The sequence below is a fragment of the Onychostoma macrolepis genome, chromosome 14, assembly GCF_012432095.1.
Source record: "Onychostoma macrolepis isolate SWU-2019 chromosome 14, ASM1243209v1, whole genome shotgun sequence".
NCBI lineage: Eukaryota > Metazoa > Chordata > Actinopteri > Cypriniformes > Cyprinidae > Onychostoma > Onychostoma macrolepis.
Genome location: NC_081168.1, coordinates 5,200,067 through 5,219,406, shown reverse-complemented (window position 1 = coordinate 5,219,406; position 19,340 = coordinate 5,200,067). Strand labels below are relative to the sequence as shown.

Sequence of the window (19,340 nt, the reverse complement as noted above, 5' to 3'; positions counted from 1 at the left end):
GGACGTTAAATTTGGAATTTAGATTTGGGAGACCTTGGTAAACTCTGGAGCTCAGAATAATAATAAAATGGGATTTTTATGTGCACTGAAATTATGTATTGGGTGGTTTATCTTCACATGAGCATAGCTGAATCATCCATATGAAGCATTGTCCATTCTCAATTAAGCAGATGCATGTGTCAGTCTTAAAGAATCTCCTGCAGATGCCAAATAATACGGGCTGTCAGTCTGCTGCTTGCTTGGGCTTCAACTATAAAAATCCCGCTCCTTTCTTGATTTGAAAAACATACAGCAAAATACATTTCTATCATCAATCTTCAGAGATCATTTATTAAATTTGTTATTTTATAATTTTTTTTTATATATAACTGAAGCATTAGATATAGTTTCAGTTTTAAACCCACTGCAGCTTTACTAATTATTGCTGAGTATACAGCAGAATGCTAAAAGACCCCTTAAACAAAATGTTATTACATTTGAGTTTGTTGACTTTTACTGTTTTGTGAGAAAATTAAATGAAATCAGATTTAGCACCATTGTACCCTTAATGAAATCATTTTGCTTAAATCCAAATATTGCCCATATGTCATACAAGGAGTTTGTGTATAACCATAAGATGGCACTAATGAACCCCTTAGGACAGTGGTTCTCAAATGAGGGCAAAGAAGACATCAAATAAGATAAAACAAGCATTAAAATAAGCTAAAACAACTGAAAATCAAGATATTAAATTTACCCCTTTTTCTTTTAAGAAATAGTATTCCCACTGCCTTGAAAAAAAATTGATTTTAAAAGTGTCGTTTCTAGATGTGGAAAATGCATGTAAATTAATACAACTGTGTAAATCCATGGGCGTTTTTATATAGAATGTATGTTTTTGATGCCAAGCAAAAAAAAAATATGTTGTCAGAAAATATTTATTTTGTATATCACAAACAACTGGAGAAGTCACATAACTGGAGAATCCCTGGAGAATTTTTTGTCATTCTGAAACTTATTTTAATTTTAACCTTTTAATCATTCCTATTAACATATTACATACAGTATACACAGGGGTCCTTTGAATATTGTTGTGGACATCGGGAGGGCTTGGAGTCACAAAGGTTGAGAACCACTGCATTACAACAACAAACATACAGCACCAATACAAATCACTATTCATGTGCCCTTCATCACTCTAAACATTAAATTATGCCTTTAGGGGGGTTTTGTACCACTGTTAGATTACCACTGCTGTTATCTTTAGACTGACCACCTCCACATCCATATTTTTTCATTTATCCTCGTAATGAATGTGCTGTCCAGAAAGGCTTTGCTGTGTGTGTTGCTGGAATATTTTGCGATGATCTCAGCCTCCTCCTCCTCCTCCTCCTCCATGTGGCAGGGTCATGAGATCACACAGGCTCTCCTCTTTCCCTGTCCTGTAATGTGGCCTAACAAGGGTTCACTGTAGACTGATTCATTCCACCGGGGTCAAACCAGGGCATTCAGTATGGCATGTCTCACACATGTCTAAACATCGCTGTCACTGAAATATATTGTGGTTTAAGTTTAAGTGGTTGTGGAGTGCATTAAGCATTGAGAGATTCAGCTGGAAGTATATGACTGACTGAACTTTTCCATACTGGCAAAAACACATATTAAGGGAATCCTGAGAGCAAAGGTCCACAAGAGCATGTTATGTTGACCTTTTCCCTTGAGGCATCAGCCTCAGTAACCCGATCCATGTTTCAGATACAAAGCTGCACAAATAGAGTCCCTCTTATTTCATTAAAACATATACTCTCTCAGTCATTTTCCCACTTTACAAAAGCACTATTATGGCTGATATTTCTACTTTTGTTGCTGCATTGTCAACAGTTTTCTTTTTTACTCTTCATGAAGAGTAGCATTACACTGAAAAAAAAAAGAAATTATACTTTGGACCAATTTTGAAAGAAACATTAATTTGTCAAAAAATCTGTAAAAATGTACTGTATAATTTGAAGGATTTGTTTTATAATCTAAAAATACTTATATTTATTTCTTAAAGGTAATTTACCTGTATTTAGAATTTTACACTGCATTACATTGTGTTTTAGAGTTAATGGAAATGTCTGTAAAATTAATAGATAATGTTCTTTATAATGAGCTGCCAGTATTTTTTTTATTTTGTTTTGTTATTTTATATTTTTATTAGTGCTGGGCAACGATTAATCGCGATTAATCGCATCCAAAATAAAAGTTTTTGTTTATATAATATATCTGTGTGTACTGTGTATATTTATTATGTGTATATAAAGACACACACATACAGTATATATTTTGAAAAGATTTACATGTATTTACATGTATATATTTATTAATATAATTTATATGATATATAAATATATTTAATATCTAATCATAACACATTTTTCTTAAATATATACATACATGGGTGTGTATTCATATATACATAATAAATACACACAATACACACACATATATTATGTACACAAAAACTTTTATTTTGGATGCGATTAATCGCTATTAATCGTTGCCCAGCACTAATTTTTATGTTTTACAGTGAGCCATATTAGTTTTTCTTAAATGTTTTAATTGAACCTTAAATTTTATTTAATATTAATTTAAAAAATATATTATGAACAAATACATTTATACAAAAAAAAAAAAAGTTGATTTATTATAAAGACCATGTACTTAATATACTGTATATATATTTTTTAGACATAAGCCAAAATATTACTTTTGAAAAACTAAAAACATTTTGTTTCATTTGGTTTACTTACTATGAATGAAGACAACTTTGAAAGAACTTCATGATTGTGATGTCTTTTCAAAATATGCAAAAAAAAAAAAAAAAAAAACAGCCAAAAAGTTAATAAAACCTGCAATAATTTCAGTCAGTAAAACTAGCCAATATGTCTCCTGCACATCAGCATCATTTCAAAAAAGTCTTTCTTTTTTCAGTGTGCATAACATTGATTCTTTTTTTAAATTTCATTATTATTTTTCTTTTCCTGTGGGCATTATTTGCTTTTAGACAAACTGAACAAAACAGTTTTAAACTGGAAACCATGATTTTCGATTAGACCAATATTGAAATCCACTTTAAATGAATGACACATTCTTTTAACTTTTTTTTCAATGTGAGCCAGTAGCTTTATCTAAACAGAAGTGAGCAATAATAATGGCATGTTCCATTACTCTGGAAATTTTATGTCAGTAGAAGTATGAAGGACTATAACAAATGAGATTAAAAGCAATTTTTCTCTGACGCTGGCGTAAACATAGACAACGTGGGTTGATGCAGTCCAAGAACATCTAAAAATAAAATTACTCTTGACACTGGGCACTAAAGAAAGTACATTTTTAATTATTTCAGCAGATTTCCACACATCTGATTCATCAGCTGGACCGGAAAGATGCTCTCGGACTGTTTATAACAGGGATTCCATGCAACTTATGGGGTAACCATGAGAATTTGCTCTTATACACAAAGCCACCTGTTATATCACATGTGGTATCACATTCGTTTTCTTTTTAAATATTGTGTTAGAGTCAACACTGCCTGCTTGCTAAATTGTTTTCTGGCTTAAGTTAACCTGCTCTTGGAAGCAGGAAGTAATGCCAGACCGTAAGGAGACCACTGGTACCCCAAGGAGAGTGGAAAAACACACTTAATTGTTTCCCCTTAAGGTAACCCCCTATTCCCGTGGCTTGATATGGAAAGCTGCAGTGATACAGGAGACCGCATGGGCATTTTTCAATCCATTAGAAATGATTCTGTTGACACCCGAGTGTTGAATCAACAACCGAAAGAATGAATAATTCAAAATGAAAAGACAAAGTGTGAAAAGGGCACCGAGAAACTTCAAAGAACAGCTCACACTAAATTAGCACACAATGGGATTGATATCAAATGGAATGTGAAAATTCCACTTGTTTACTGGGCATCTGAAGCATTGAGGTATCAAAATTCAAAGGGCAAATGGGTATTCCTTCTCCCTCTGGAGGTTTCAGAGCAAAGGAATGTGCTCTTCCCTGGATGGAGCCGAGCTGAACATTAAACACTAGGCCCCATGGCAACTCCTGGACATGGCCATAAAAAGTAATAGAAGAAACAGACCTCAACTAGGTAATGTGCCATATTTCATTTCTGACATGAAATAACAAATACAAAATAGTGAGTAAATTAGACCGTCAATCAATGTTGAGTCTTTTTTTTAACTAAAGATTAAACACTTTTTATTGGCGATTTTCTTGTTTGCTGACAACGCATTAAACAGATGTCATTCACTGAAATGCTATTAACATCAGATAAGAATTTGAGACTGGATTTGCATTGTGTAAAATTTCAAAACTTGTAGATTTATGTTTATTATGTATGAAAAGGGAGATTGAAGTAACAGATTAGGAGGTTTGTTGCCAAAGGTTTCAAATAGTTCTCCAGAGGATGTCTGCGATCAAAATGTTTGATATTTTCCTTTTTGATCTTGGAATCAAATCGAAATGAGTCTCTCAACATGTGATTATTGCAGGTAAGTTATTCACATCTGACAGGCCACTCTGGCTAACATTCTAGAAAGGTTCTCTCAGTAACATTAATAGAACGTTCATTCAAAGTTATCAGTTGCATAAGTACAGTCACTATGTTTGACCAACTAGCAGTTAGATAATAATCAGTCTTACTTTTCTGATTCAGATTGGACCAATACCTTTTTGTAACTGACTTTAAATAATTATGACCAGTCTTGAAGAAAACAAATTAGATGACTAACTTTTTAAGACTAGTCTAAGCAGCTGCCCCTCGTCTTCGATGTTATTGAAACATTAGCAAAAAAAAAAAACACACTATTTATATATTGTTCATAGAACATTATAATGAAATATTGATGGTTTACAGAACATTCAAAAGTGACATTCCCATTATGTTTTCAAAATAATATAATGGAATGTTCCCCTTAATGTTGTCTTCAATGTCCACATAACCAAGAAAAAAAAAAGGTTTTAAAAACTAAATAGTGGACGTTTTGAACGTTCATAGAACATTCAGAAATAATTCATAACTTAATTGCAAAAAAGTGCAAAAGATTAATTTAAACCCATGGTTTAGAGAATGATGGCTTTCTTGTCCAAACATGTTTGCCAGGCTGTATACAGTATATGATATGATATTTGACGTGGCAGGCATCTGCATCATAAAGGTCTACCGTAACATGTAGCATCCTGGATCCCTGCTGCTTTTATACAAGGAAAGAAAATCAAGAAATTGGAAAATAACCCCATTATGGTTCAGGTAGATCTCAGTAGACGTTCCTGTTATTCAATCAACTTCAAAAACAAAGTCGTAATATAAAAGTAAGGCTTTAATGCACATGCAGTACAACAAGGGAAAATCCCTCCTCAAGCCACTCAGGAGGAATCACCTCTCTAAATACCACACAGCTAATGGAGCATCGGCCGATCTAGAGGATATGAGGAGCGGTCATTAACCACTGCTGCTAGATTTATATGGTAACCCCAAAATAGACCACGTGCCGGCCCTACTGTAAAAGAAAATAAGAAAGAATAGCCTGTCCAAACATACCATCTCCTGCCGTCGACACCATGTTTATTTTAGATCATCTCTTGTATTTTTGGCAAAATGTGCTGTATCAACATTATTTAATTATGAGTTTACAGTAGTGGATTTGATTATGTAACTAGCCACATAACTCCCACGCTACATTAAAAATGCTTAAAAAATTTAACTAATGGAATTAAATGTTATTTTTTAAACATCCAATAGAAATATCAAGTGTTTATTGTCCCATTTCTTCAACTAAATTAGAAACTTGACATCTTTATTATACAATTAAATGCTTATTGGACACATATTTGAAAGAAAAGTGTTGCAGTCAGGCATTCTGTAATGGATTTGATGCACAAATGCCATTTGTGCTGCTTTTGTAGGGGAAAAAGAAGAAAAGGTAAAGAGTTTTCTGTCTTTTTGGGATTTAAATGCCAGTTTAATAAAATAAAATGAAATAAAATATTAAAAAGGCATTCTTTGCGTTGAAAGTGAGTGCCAATGTTTTGAAAAGTCTAAACACACCTAAAGCAGACATGAGTGTTTTATTAATGCTGAAAGTAAGAGTGCTTTTGAAGTATTTCGATGTTCCAAACATATGACTGTTCAAGTGAGGTGCGAGATATTTTGGTTGAGGTTTATCAGGTAATATTATAGGTGTGTTTCTTTCATGTAATTCATTCTTCAGTCTTTAGAGGTCAGAATTGAGGTCAATTACACACAGCAAGTGTGCAAACCAACAGATTTTAACAATTGCTACAATATCCCATGCTATTTAAGAATTCTAAGTGCAATCGAAATATGGTGAATTATCAAGGTATCACAAATGCCGGGTTAAAAACAACCCAATGGGTATTTTTTTAATGCACTGCTGAGTAAATACTGGAGAGGACACATGCTGGTTTGCTTATTTTACCCAGCAGGGGTTACACGTTTAACCCATATGCACTGCAATAAATAAATAAAAATTGGGCAAACTTAAAAGTTTAAGGCAACCAGCTTCAGCAGATTTTTGAGTTTTCTCAACTTCTTGTCTTAAGTTTATACAACAAAAAGTTTAGAAAACTCAGAAATTTCCTAAAAAATAAGTTGAGAAAACTCAAAAATCTGCCTTAAACTTTTAAGTTTGCTTTTCTTTTCTTTTTTTCTTCTTTTTTTTAGGGCTCATATTCACTGAATGTTGATTAGCTAATTTTACCTCATGGTTATTACATTTATTTTTACTTAAAGAAAAATCTGTAAATTGTGACTATAATTAATAGTGAATTAGAGCAGGCTATTGAGGGAATTTATTTTATCTGATTGCAGTTTGTTTTTGGAAGTAACGACAAATTCATTAAAATCATCAAAATAAAAAAAAAAGAAATCAAGTAGGCTATCAACAGGTCATTATCATTAAAAAAAAAAATTATTATCACCATATTTACAATAATACATATTTGCACGACTATTTTTAAAGATAGGCTACGTACTTTTACATATCCTATAAGAATAGGTTAGGCTATTGAAAAGGCTATATATAAGCTATAGGCTATATTTACTTCATTTTACTTTCATTTTGCACTCAATTACTTTATGCACAGTTGTCGGTTTAACTATATTAAATAATTATAGTCTAGCAGTATAACATACAGTAGCCTATATTAGCCCATTACAAATAAAATCTTTACAAGTGAGTTATTCTATTGAGTGTTATAATCCAATAACATGCATCAGAGCTTTGTCATGGTGTGAGCGTGAGTGAAAGTGTCGTGTTTCTGGTCGTCTCAAGCCCCTCCCTGAGCACCGGGGTCTCTCTCGGTATTTAAGCCGGACTCTGCCGCACGCAGCGCCGCTCTGGAGTGCGCTTGCAGGGACGCGAGATGAAGCGCTTAACTTTGTTTGCTCTGGCTATCACCTTAATCGCGACAGTTTTCGCCGCGAAAACCCCGTATCAAGCGGTTCTTCAGCACAGCAGGATAAGAGGAAGACCTCATGGGTAAGAGCTGTTCCGCAGGGATCATACTCTTGATTCTTTCATTGATTATCATGAAGGCAGATGTGCACTAAATTTGATTTGAAACACAAATGAAGCCCCTCTGGTTTATATGTAAACCTACTGATCATTTCACCAACATCACTGAAAAACTTTTTCTTCTGTAGTCCTGCAGCATTCATTGAGCATTTGGTGCATGTTAAGAACATTTAAAGAAAGCTGTGTTGATTTGATTTGTGTTGCAGCCCCAATGTTTGTGCTATGCAGAAGATTCAAGGAACGGATAAGAAGTACTTCACCAACTGCAAGCAATGGTATCACCGCAAAATATGTGGCAAACCAACGTGAGTTACCACAGATATCTTAATACAGAAACTGAATCTATCTATCTATCTATCTATCTATCTATCTATCTATCTATCTATCTGTCTGTCTGTCTATCTGTCTGTCTGTCTGTCTATCTATCTATCTATCTATCTATCTATCTATCTATCTATCTATCTATCTATCTGTCTATCTATCTATCTGTCTATCTATCTATCTATCTATCTATCTGTCTGTCTGTCTAACAGGATAACAGCATTTTGCAAATATATTATTTTACTGTGCTAAACGTATATGAACCAGTGTACTGGATTCAATCAATAGTTCTTCTTAGATAAACTACCATTGTCTTTTTAAGTTGCAGAGGAAAAACTCTCTCAGGACATAACTAGATGGAAAATGATTCACCAGTTGTCATGCTGCAAGAGTCTTTTTCCCACATTCATGCATCTAGATTAAAGTTTATTACAGACTATTTCATTTAAACTACCTGAATGTGCTGAGATATATGTGAATACACTTACATTGAAAAATAAAAGATTGTGAACACCTCTAAGGAATTTAAAATGCATCATCTATATGTGCTTTGAAGAGCAGGACAGGTTGTCATAAATGATGATTATTATCCTATGCAGAGGGATTCATTACAGACAACTTTGGTGAAGCATATTTTAAAATAATAACCTTTTGAAGACCTGAAGAGGAAATGTCTTGTTAAAGTGTTAATGACTTTAACTGTAGTGTTTCTACAAGCTTTTGCAAGTTGTGCGTTGAAGAGCACTTTGACATCTTTCAGTCAGTGTTCATCAGCTGTGTATCTGGTAAAGTTATAAATTTACATAATAGACACATGAAGCACTTTTCTTTTGTATCTAGCAGCTATATAATGGAACAGTGCACAGGGTATTTGAGTTCAAGTTGACAGTAGATATAGAAGAACGTTGTGTAGTAATAGTTACCATATGTCTCTTGGTAATTGGCTTCAGTCTTCGTGGGGTTAAATTGCCTAACATCCTGAACAGTGCATTAATGCGAGGCTGACAAATCTGAGTGCCGTTCTGTCTGAAAGCTCTTCAGTGTACTAAGACCTGGATCACAATTACAACTTGTAGCAACGCTGTTTGACTGACAACCACTTGATGTCCCCTCAGGGGGAAAAGGTGTTATTGGTTACACGAACATACCACAGACAAATATATTAGAGTTCAGGAGGAACCGCATATTCAGTGTCTACAATGCAGAAATGAAACTTTAAAATATCAATAAAATCACAGATTTAATAAGGGTGTAAATGAAGCTGATGTTTTGGCACAGTACATAGTGGATGCTTATTAAGTATACTGGAATCTGGAATAGAGTCTGGAAAGTTGATTTGCGTCTAGATTTGGAGACATTATGTAACAGATTAAAGTTGCTTACATAAGGTACACCAACAAGTGTTGGGGGTTGTTTAGTGTGCACAAGTTTTTGAATATCCCAGTGTATTCTGGTTAGGTGATGCTTTGTGATACCCTATATCATGCATATTTACACCGCCGTCCAAAAGATTAAAAATACACTATAAATAATACAATTCTGAAATATTATTGCACTTTTCTATTTGAATGTATTTTGAAATTTACTTATTCCTGCGGTGCAAAGCTAAATCATTACTCCAGTCTTCAGTGTCACATGATCCTTCAGAAATCATTCTAACATGCTGATTTGCTGCTACAAAATGTAATGTTGTGGGAGAATGACAAGAATTTTTGGTCTTTTTTTGCCCCATTTTGTCTTTTAATTAATTGATTTTGCCTGTTATTAGTCATACATTTAGTTATTTTTTTCTCTCACATGCCATCTGTCTGGCAATTCTGCTCAAGAACAAGATTTAAAATCGCACAGGAAAATCTTGAGACACAGAAGGACTTGTTTTATTCATCTCCCCATGTTTAAACAGAGTTTCTTTCATAGCCGTTCTCAAGAAAGCGAGAAGGAAGTCAGAGTTGCTGTGGGTGCTTGGATGTTTTTAGGAAATGACTTCAGTTGGGACTCCTGAAAGTCTTACATCCCCAAACACACACAAATCATTGAAACCAGGTCTCGAGGAGTTTTCCGTTCACTCTGATTTCTGTGAGAAAAACATGTTGAGCCTTGCGGTGAAAGGATGTACCTTACTCAGTAAAGCCCAAGGTTGGGTTCTGTGACACTTAAGTTCACTTGATTTACAGAGTTTCTTTGGGGTTTCGAAGTTTGGGGTTGGAGGAATTTTGTGGGAACAATTGCACTCTTTGTATGGTTGGTTCATGAAGGTCAGTGCTGTGGAACAGGATGTTTCCAGGTCACTTGAGGAGAGACCAATAACTTTTTTCACAAATTACTCCCCAGCGCTCTCTTTTTGCTAGCCACCTAGTTCAGGCACTTTATTTTCACAGAAACATTTTTTGCTGAATATCAGTGATTGTAATGGTTATATTGATATATAATTGTGATAATATAATTGGATGATTTCAGCAAACCTTTAAAACATGATTACCATTTATGCCTTGTCTTCTGTTTAAGAAGTTGTCTGGAAAATTATATTGTCACTTCTGATATAAGGAAGTGAGACAATTCAGAAGATGCAAATGATGAATCAGATGACCACCCAGATGCTAAATATAGATTTCAACATAATACAGTTTTCACAATGTTTCTTGGAACCGCTTGTCTCACCACTTGAAAGTGCACAATATGTAACTTATGTGGCCTAGCTGTTTATTTTGTCAGAAATCCATGGCTACCATCTTTGCTTATGTTGGCAGAGGACAAACAGGAGTTGAGTTACCATCTGTTTTGATAATCAGTTCAATCTGCTTTCCTCTTCCGTGTGTTTTACAGGTCTGTCCCAAGCCTGAATGTTAGGATTGTTGCCTTTGTTTAGATTTGCCTTCTAGTTTTCCACTCTATCTCCATCTAAGATGCTGTGGGTTGCTCATGATAGTATGCTAACAATTTGTTGAGAATGGTATGTCAACAACCTTTAAAAAATATAACTCCGATTCCTCCATCTCTAAATGCACATACCATGGAATATATCATCAAAGTATCCTCAAGTGTTCTTCACCAAAATATCTTATGTCAAACAACTGTAAGTCATGATATGGGAAGAAAAAGAATTATGCAAAATCAAATTCTTATGTTGCATAAGAATATAGTTAAAATAAGCAGAAATATATTTTTCATTGAAGCCTATAGTCTAGTAATGGCTCTGAAATAGATTAGTAGTCATTATTTAGTCTCAATGCAAGCACCGTGTCATTGTAAAAGCCCCATCTTATACCCTCATGAAATAATGCAACGTTTATTTTTTTTTGAAAAAACAAACCTTTTTTAGTAGTTAGTAATAGTGAACTGGTAAAAAGTGATTATGCATATAAATATTAAACTGCATTAGTAGGAGATCATAAAATTTTTTCAGAAAAGGAAACGTCTAAGGAAAGCTATACATCAATCTTCAGTATCCCAATTATTGCACCTTTGCATGGTGGTTCCTAGGAACTTCCCATTGTTTTTATTGGCAGGACTGCTGGTGTTAGAGTTCCCTCTCAGGAGTTTCCCTGGCCCATACCATACCTCTGGATTCTTCAGCTACCAAAGGAAATTAGATTTTATGACCCTCTAAGACCAACTCGAGCACAGACCTTATTTATTATGGAAATACCTGGCACAAAATAAAAAGAAGAAGTACAGTATAGCTTAAGCCATGCACTTTAAAGCGCATCGAGGAGTGTGTTGGTTGTCACAGCCCTTCAGCCCTCACAGTAATAAAGAGAGAAATATAGACCTGATTTCCTGTAGAAGTTCCTGAAGAACTCCCATTTCCGATGGGATCTGTACAGAGTCTTCTATGAAACCCAATGAAGTGATGTTTTTTAACATTTCTTTGTAGGGTGGTCAGCTATGAGTGCTGTCCTGGTTATGAGAAGGTGATTGGAGAAAAAGGCTGTCCAGCAGGTACGTAATTATAAATTGTGTGCATGAAAAGAGGTTTGTTATGATATAACAATAAAAAACTGATTTATTTTTCAAAGCCCTACCTCTGGTGAACATCTATAAAACCTTGGGTGTGGTTGGAGCCACTACTACCAAGATGTACTCTGAAAGAGCGAAATTGCAGGAGGAGATCGAAGGTCCCGGCAGCTTCACATTCTTTGCTCCAAGCAATGAGGCTTGGGCTGCACTTCCCACTGTGAGTTCCCACTAGTGCATCTCCATAGATCATGTAGAAGAAATAAAGAGTTTCCTGTCATTTTAGGCAAGGCAGAGTTCCCAAAATCATGTAAAAACAGCAAAAATATCAAGATAAGCTCAATGTCATTTCAAAATGTGCTGTAGGAAATTCTGGATGCCCTGGTGAGCAACGTCAACATTGAACTCCTCAACGCTCTGCACTACCACATGATCAACAAACGCTTGACTTCTGACGATCTTAAGCATGGCGTCGCATTCCCCTCCATGTATCAGGACTTTGATGTTCATATCCACCATTATCCTAATGGAGTAAGTCCAGTTTGGTTGAAACCATCATTGCTGCTTGAACCAACAAGAGTCTTGTTTAGATGTTCTCAATGGAAATATGTTGTTTACTTTCTCTGTGGTTATTTAATGCTGTTTATTCCAAAGTGTATATTCCAAATGATTTGCTGTGAGGTTTTGTGTACTTTACCAATCATATGTTTTGTTGCAGATTGTTACAGTGAACTGTGCAAGGCTTGTGAAGACAGACCAGCATGCCACCAATGGAATTGTGCATGTTGTTGACAGAGTCATCACCGCCATTACCAATAATGTCAACTCTTTTATTGACACCGATGATGACCTGGACACTCTACGGGTAGATCTTATATCGTTATTGAGGGAATTTTCTGGTTCAGTTGACATTTAGTAGTATAAATAGTGCAAAATCCATTGAACGCCCTCCTTTGCTTTTCATTTAGACTGCGGTTGCTGCTGCTGGTCTCACCAATCTGTTGGAGAGCGAGGGTTCCTACACCATTTTTGCTCCAACCAATGAAGCCTTTGAGAAGATTCCTCCAGAAACGCTTACCAGAATTTTGGGAGACCCTGTTGCTCTCAAAGGTACTTTTGCTCTTTTTCAGCATGAAGCAATTTTCATTTTACTTCCAAATGTGATGCATTTCTGAGTTAAACTGGATATTGAAAGAGAAAAAATGGTGCGTGGGATTTAATTGTATCCATTGGGAATTGATTGGATTGTGAAAAGTAGGCGTTTGTTTATAGCAGAATGGAGCCAGGTGGTTGGAAGAAGCCATTGAAAAGTAAGAGGGATTTGTTCGTAATGTCAGCCAAGCAGGAAAATGGTTTCAGAATCCAAGCAAGCTATTAGACTGTGCTAAAAGATTATGAAGACAAACGTTTGGTTAGGAATAATGCACACTTGTGGATCATGCATAATAAGAGCAGAAACATGCAGAAAAAATAGGAACTATTTGATTTCATGTTGAGTTTGAGTTCATGTAAGTGTAACCCCATAAACTTCCCATATGTTGCAACAACAGTTGTCATGGTTTCTCCAGTAGCACAATATTGTCATCTAGTCATCAGTTTTTGGTCTCCATCCACTTTAGATCTGCTGAATTACCACATTCTGAAGAACCTGCACTGCTCTGAGTCCATTGTGGCTGGGACACCCATGGAGACCCTGCAGGGCACCGTGCTGGAAGTCGGCTGCGATGGCGATGAGATGACCCTCAACGGCAAAGCCATCGTCACGCAGAGAGACAAACTTGGAACCAATGGAGTCATTCACTACGTCAATGAACTTCTTATCCCTGACTCAGGTTTGATCTTTAGTAGATCTTAGGGCCAGATTTACTAAACAGGGCAAATTAGTGTGAGAGTGCAATCCCATAAAAGCGCAGATGGGAGTGGAAAGTTCAATGCATGAAACGGCACAAAAACCAAAAATTAACTCGCTCAAACCTTAGTAAAACTTGCATGATTCATTTAAATGCTCTCCTACCGTAAATTTATCTTCTGAGAGGGAACTCCAACAAATGCATATGCAAATAAGGTCTGGATAAAAAAATAACTGTGTCCATGCCTTTTCAGCGCAAATTTTTCACTGTGTGCCTTTAGTAAGTCCTGACAGTGGGTTTGCGCTGGTGGAAGCTGTTAGTAAATCTGGCCTAAATGTCAATGTCATGACACTATTTTTTTGTGTTAATTTATAAAAAAAATTATAAATACGTTAAAAATGCAATTTAATATTTAAATATTAAAATGTATTTTTTTGCTGAAAATGTAATTAATGTTTCTATATACATACATATATATTATACATATAATTTTAATATTTTTAATGCTGTACTGTTTTTTTTTTTTAATTTATTTATTTTTAGCCAAGACCCTCCTGGAGCTTGCAGAGGGATCTGTTGTTACTACAGCCTCCAAGCTTTTTAAAGATGCCGGTCTTACTGATCATCTCATTGGCACCGAGGCTGTGACTTTATTAGCTCCGCTGAACGATGCTTTTAAAGGTTGGATCACTCCATTTTCTTTGAGCTACAGTAGCAACTGTGCCTTAAGAAACTCTGAAATAACTGTAATTGTGTCATTTGCGTGCAGACAAGAGTTTGACCATGACACCCGACCTGAAGAAACTGCTGAGAAACCACATTCTCAAGGAGAAGTTTTCCTCTAAGAGCCTTTACCACGGGCAGGAGTTGGAGACGCTTGGTGGATCGAAACTTAGAGTGTTTGTGTTCAGAAATGTAGGTCTTGAATTATACATATGGGAATAATTCAACAGAAACCCAAATCCCGGTAGCTATGTTTAAATGAAACATTGATATCTATCTATACTGAACAAAATTCTATAACAGCAGATCAATACATTTCATTTTCAATGGTGAAGGAAATAAATCCTTGCATTATGAAACTCCCTATTTCCCATCCCAATCCATCAAACACACATAAGAGCCACGTTTTTTATTTCTGGCCATGTTGTAGCTGGCAGCGTGGCTGGTATAGTTCAGTCTGCGCTCTCACATTTCTGCTTTGTAATGGAATTCACAGACCACCGGAAACCTCTCCTTTGGATCACCTTAACATTTTCCACAGCCCACTTCATGCATCGTCTGTCTTGTGAGAAAAGAGAGCTTTGAAACAAATGTGCTGATCTGTATAACCAATAACCTTAACCGTTTCACTTTGCAGAGCCTGTGCATTGAGAACGCCTGCATTGCTGCACATGACAAAAATGGTCGCTTTGCAAATATGTTCATCGTTGACAAGATCCTGGCACCCCCCATGGGAACTGTCATGGACGTCCTGAAGGCAGATGATCGTTTCAGGTAAGCACACACAGCAATATCTTAAAGGGATAGTTAAATAAATTCTGGTATCAATTTCTCACCCGACTGTCATTCCAAACCAGTATGGCTTTCTACTATATATTCAGTACTGGGACATAAGAACATCTTGAAGTTGAATCAGATGTGGCCCCACTGATGTGAATGGCATTTGGTCAGAAGACAGTTGTAAACAAATTGCATTTGGTGTCAACAAGCACCAGCAAACCAAAGCTATTGAGTGGTATAGTCTAATTTTATGATGTTTTTACAGTGCTTTTCGGAGCCTGACACCCCAAATGCCATTTGCTTTCCATTGTCTGGAAACAAGACAACATTTTTAAATTCACCTTTTATATTCCTCACAAGACATATAGCTGAATGAGCTTGGAACAGTGTTATTTTAGTATCACTGAGATACTATTATAGTTTTTATTAATATTTTGATTCACTTTTTATTTTTATATTTTCAGTTTTTTATTTTTTATTATTTTGTTGTGTATTTTTTTTAAATGTCTATATTTTTTAATTCTATATTACAATTTTATTATGTATTTTTACATTTCTATATCAGTTTTAGCTTTTGTTATTTTAGTGCATTTTAGTACAAGTTAAATTTCAATTAAATTGAAAATATATTATTTCAGTTAGTGTTTATTTTATTTATGGTTATATTTATGGTTTTAGTTTTAGTTCAAAATAACCTTGGTTTGGAATGACAAGAGTTCAACTAAATGATGACAAGATTTTTAATGAAAGATTTTTTTAACTTTAAAAAAGGTGCTCATGACTATTTAAGCCATTCTAGAGGTATTTGAGAGTACAAAAGATTTAACCTCACATTAGTGGTGATTTAACCAAAATACCCTATAAATACCTAGAAGAAAATATTTTCCACTATAAAGGCCATAATTGTTTTCACAGTCTTATTGAAAGGGAATTTGCAGCTGCTGTTTCTCACCCACATTCAGTGTCAGTCTCTCAAAACGTTTCGTAATTATCATGTACTTGCGTGTTCAAACTCGAGGCTGTAATTTCTTCAGATTTCTAATGACCTGGGTGGAATCTGAGCTGTCAGTCTAACTGTCTTTTATCGCCTAAAGATACACTCCTAATAATGTGCATTAATGACCTCTCATCCGTACAGCACTTTGGTTGGCGCCATTCAGAGAGCAGGCCTGACCGAGCTCCTGAACAAAAAAGGGACCTACACCTTCTTTGCCCCCACCAATGCTGCTTTCAGTGCAATGCCCCCCACCGACCTCAACAAACTCATGAGTAATGTCTCCTGTGTCACCATATGTGTTAGAAAAACAGATGTTCAGGCCGTGATTACACACCAACTAGTCAGATTCAGTATAAGTGTTTGTGTATGTGCAGAATAAACCTACATATGTTGTGTCCTTGCTATTTTGTACATAGGAGACCCCAAGGAGCTGGCAAACCTTCTGAGATACCACATTGGTGAAGAGTTCCTGGTCAGCGGCGCTGTGACCTCACATACCAGAGTGAAGCCCCTGACAGGAGATAAACTGGAGTTAGGCACTGTCAGTACTCAACAATCAATTTCATCTTATTATTGAATCAAGAAATGCTTTTTAGATTCTGTATCTTTAATAGACGTGATATTGGTACACTGCTGTTCAAAATGTCTCTTATGTTCACCAAGTCTGCATTTATTTGATCTAAAAATAAAGTAAAATCAATTAATATTGTGAAATATTATTACATTATAAAATAACTGGTTTTAATTCTAGAATTTTCAGTCTTCAGTGTCACATGATCCTTCAGAAATCGTTTTAATATGCTGATTTGCTGCTCAAGAATCACTTATTTGTGTGTGTTTTCTTTGAAAAATAGAAAGTTCAAAAGATCAGCATTTATTTAAAATAGAAACAATTTGTAACATAAATTTGATAAATGGTAGTGTATATTTATATGCTCAGTTCACTCCAAAAAAAAAACTGAGTGAAACTTGTGTCTCATTTAAAATATATATGCTGTTATTTTGCGGAACACACACACACACAAAAATCATATATATATAAACTCCACATGGAAGATCTTTTGTGTACCTTAAAAAAATAACACAAGCTTAACTTTTGAATAATGCAAGCATGAATAAATTGTCAATCTTTCTTTATTTCATCTGATCTTGTTATCTCCTTCAGCGTAACTCCACCATATACGTGAACAGGGCGCCTGTTGTCGAGACTGACCTGATGGCTACCAATGGAGTTGTACATGTTGTTGATGTAATCATAAAGCCACTGCGTAAGTCATAAACCAGTTTTTCTTAAACTTTATGATAAAACAATCTCATTTCAGAGCTTCATAACAGTGTGACATGCCACTTTGTTGTAGCTCCTAAAATTGTGAGTGACCAGGCTGAAGGCTCAACAATCAGACGCACATCTGCTGTGAGGGTTAGTATATCATAAACTATTATTTACTGGTAGATCAGTGTTGACATTTGATAACTTTCTTCTTTGCTTGCTAGCTTTTTGTACGTATTTTTTGTGCTTGAATTGTCAAAATAAATGAAATATATCTTCTCAATTTTTGATCCCAGGCTGGGACTCAAGTAATGAATAATGGTATGAACATTTTTCCACATAAATGCAATTAATGAACCAGATCTATTTCCAAATTTGCATGCGATTGCACTGGGGGAAAAAATGAAAGAGAAAGATAAAACCAAATAATAATATATTTCTTGCTACATTACAGATGATCTCTTCCAGAAGGTCCTGAGAAGTCATAGCAGCAGAACAATGTCTCGTGTTCAGTAAACATTAGCTCTACAAAGTAAAACTGAGGTTCATTTTAACCTCCACCACTTCAAAAGGATGGGAACACACAGTGGAGAGATAATTAAAGGCTAAGAAAATCCAGGCAACAAAGTACATAATGCTGAAAATGGAAAACAGTTCAGCATTGCAAGATTGTGACTTTTTTCATGTGCCAAAGACCCTTGGATGAAGAGCGGTGATTTCTAAATATCTCAAATTCATGACAGCAATTTGTTATGGCACTTCATATGTTTTGGATATTCATTCGACTTCTGTTTTGGAATTTCAGTCTGAATTATTTGAATCAGATGTTGGTTCAAGACTTTTTGTTAACATTTTGCATTTCTTTTTATTGTTTTTGTAATGATTTGGTTGTTGTATTTGATATACCTGTAGCATGTTTGCATGGTTTAAGCTGGAACAAATGCTATGTGGGCACATAAAAAACACCAAATTTATGTCTTCATTTCCCATGGTCTATAATGTAAACTTGTGCAGATTATTTGTTTTGTGAAGAACCAAAGATCACTGTCTGCTTGTTTCTTAATAAAAATGACTATTTTGTTGCCACATAGTTATAGTTTACATATAACTAGCCTGTGCCCTTGAATGTAGTTTGCTCTGTCTGTTACAAGCCAATTTGTCAGTTCACTGAGCTGAATTCACAATGTGGTGGATTGTCATAATGTGGTGATTAATGTGCGCCAATTAAAAGTCTCACTCAGATGATAAATTAAAAGTCTGCTTGTTCCCATTATTCGTGACTAAATCATTTCTCCACATTCACTGTTTCTGCTTGAAGTCCCCCTGCAGTCGCTAATTTTATCCCTTAAAACTTAAAACATTTTTATATTTTTTCATGCCATTGCATTTAAAACAAAAAAAGCATGGGCCTAATTAAACATGCATGGTTCCATACACTTTTTTGTTTGTTTTATTTTCATATTTCTAGCACTAGTACATGCATTTACACTGCACTTATAAATTGCATAAATAATGTTTTATTAATGTATCTGTATAGGATGATGAATACAATCCAAATGATCACATTTACATATCGAAAAATAAAATCGATTTAAAAATTGTCTATTTTCATGGCAAGAACAGGTTAAAATCGATTTAAAAAATAGGTATAGGCTTATAAACAAATTAATAAACATAAAAGTGATATTATATACAGGTAAATGAAATATTAAACAATTCATACCAAAAGATTATTTTTTTTTTTATTTTGAAGTTGCAACAGTCGCTACAGGACTGAATGAGTCAAGGAATTATTCTGAATGAATCTTTCAAAATATTTCACCTGTTTTGTGTTCATCTGCTTCTCCCATTTTCTCTTTTTAAATTGACTACCACTC

At 35.0% G+C, this 19,340-nt stretch overlaps 1 protein-coding gene across 2 annotated transcripts; it reads left to right on the top strand.

Annotated features, from left to right (window-relative positions):
• Positions 1 to 7,333: 7,333 nt before the first annotated feature.
• tgfbi (transforming growth factor, beta-induced) lies at positions 7,334 to 18,736 on the top strand. Of its 2 annotated transcripts, XM_058797949.1 has the most exons (17): positions 7,335 to 7,532; positions 7,775 to 7,873; positions 11,764 to 11,828; positions 11,906 to 12,063; positions 12,210 to 12,374; positions 12,562 to 12,708; positions 12,812 to 12,953; positions 13,463 to 13,675; positions 14,237 to 14,374; positions 14,463 to 14,608; positions 15,054 to 15,190; positions 16,335 to 16,465; positions 16,610 to 16,734; positions 17,359 to 17,461; positions 17,552 to 17,613; positions 17,760 to 17,784; positions 17,918 to 18,736. In XM_058797949.1, exons 1-17 carry the CDS (start codon positions 7,417 to 7,419, stop codon positions 17,977 to 17,979), a joined length of 2,034 nt encoding a protein of 677 aa, XP_058653932.1. In that variant the 5' UTR covers positions 7,335 to 7,416; the 3' UTR covers positions 17,980 to 18,736. The 2 variants fall into 2 exon arrangements, with proteins under 2 accessions (XP_058653933.1, XP_058653932.1); XM_058797950.1 differs by lacking the exon at positions 17,760 to 17,784 and having other exon boundaries at positions 7,334 to 7,532.
• The last annotated feature ends 604 nt before the right edge of the window (positions 18,737 to 19,340 follow it).

Bases quoted from the DNA above. Each gene is read 5' to 3' on its own strand.
- tgfbi (XM_058797949.1), top strand. From the start codon at position 7,417: ATGAAGCGCTTAACTTTGTTTGCTCTGGCTATCACCTTAATCGCGACA. The intron at 12,954-13,462 runs GTACTTTTGCTC...CATCCACTTTAG, and splicing joins AGACCCTGTTGCTCTCAAAG to ATCTGCTGAATTACCACATT. The intron at 17,462-17,551 runs GTAAGTCATAAA...ACTTTGTTGTAG, and splicing joins TGTAATCATAAAGCCACTGC to CTCCTAAAATTGTGAGTGAC.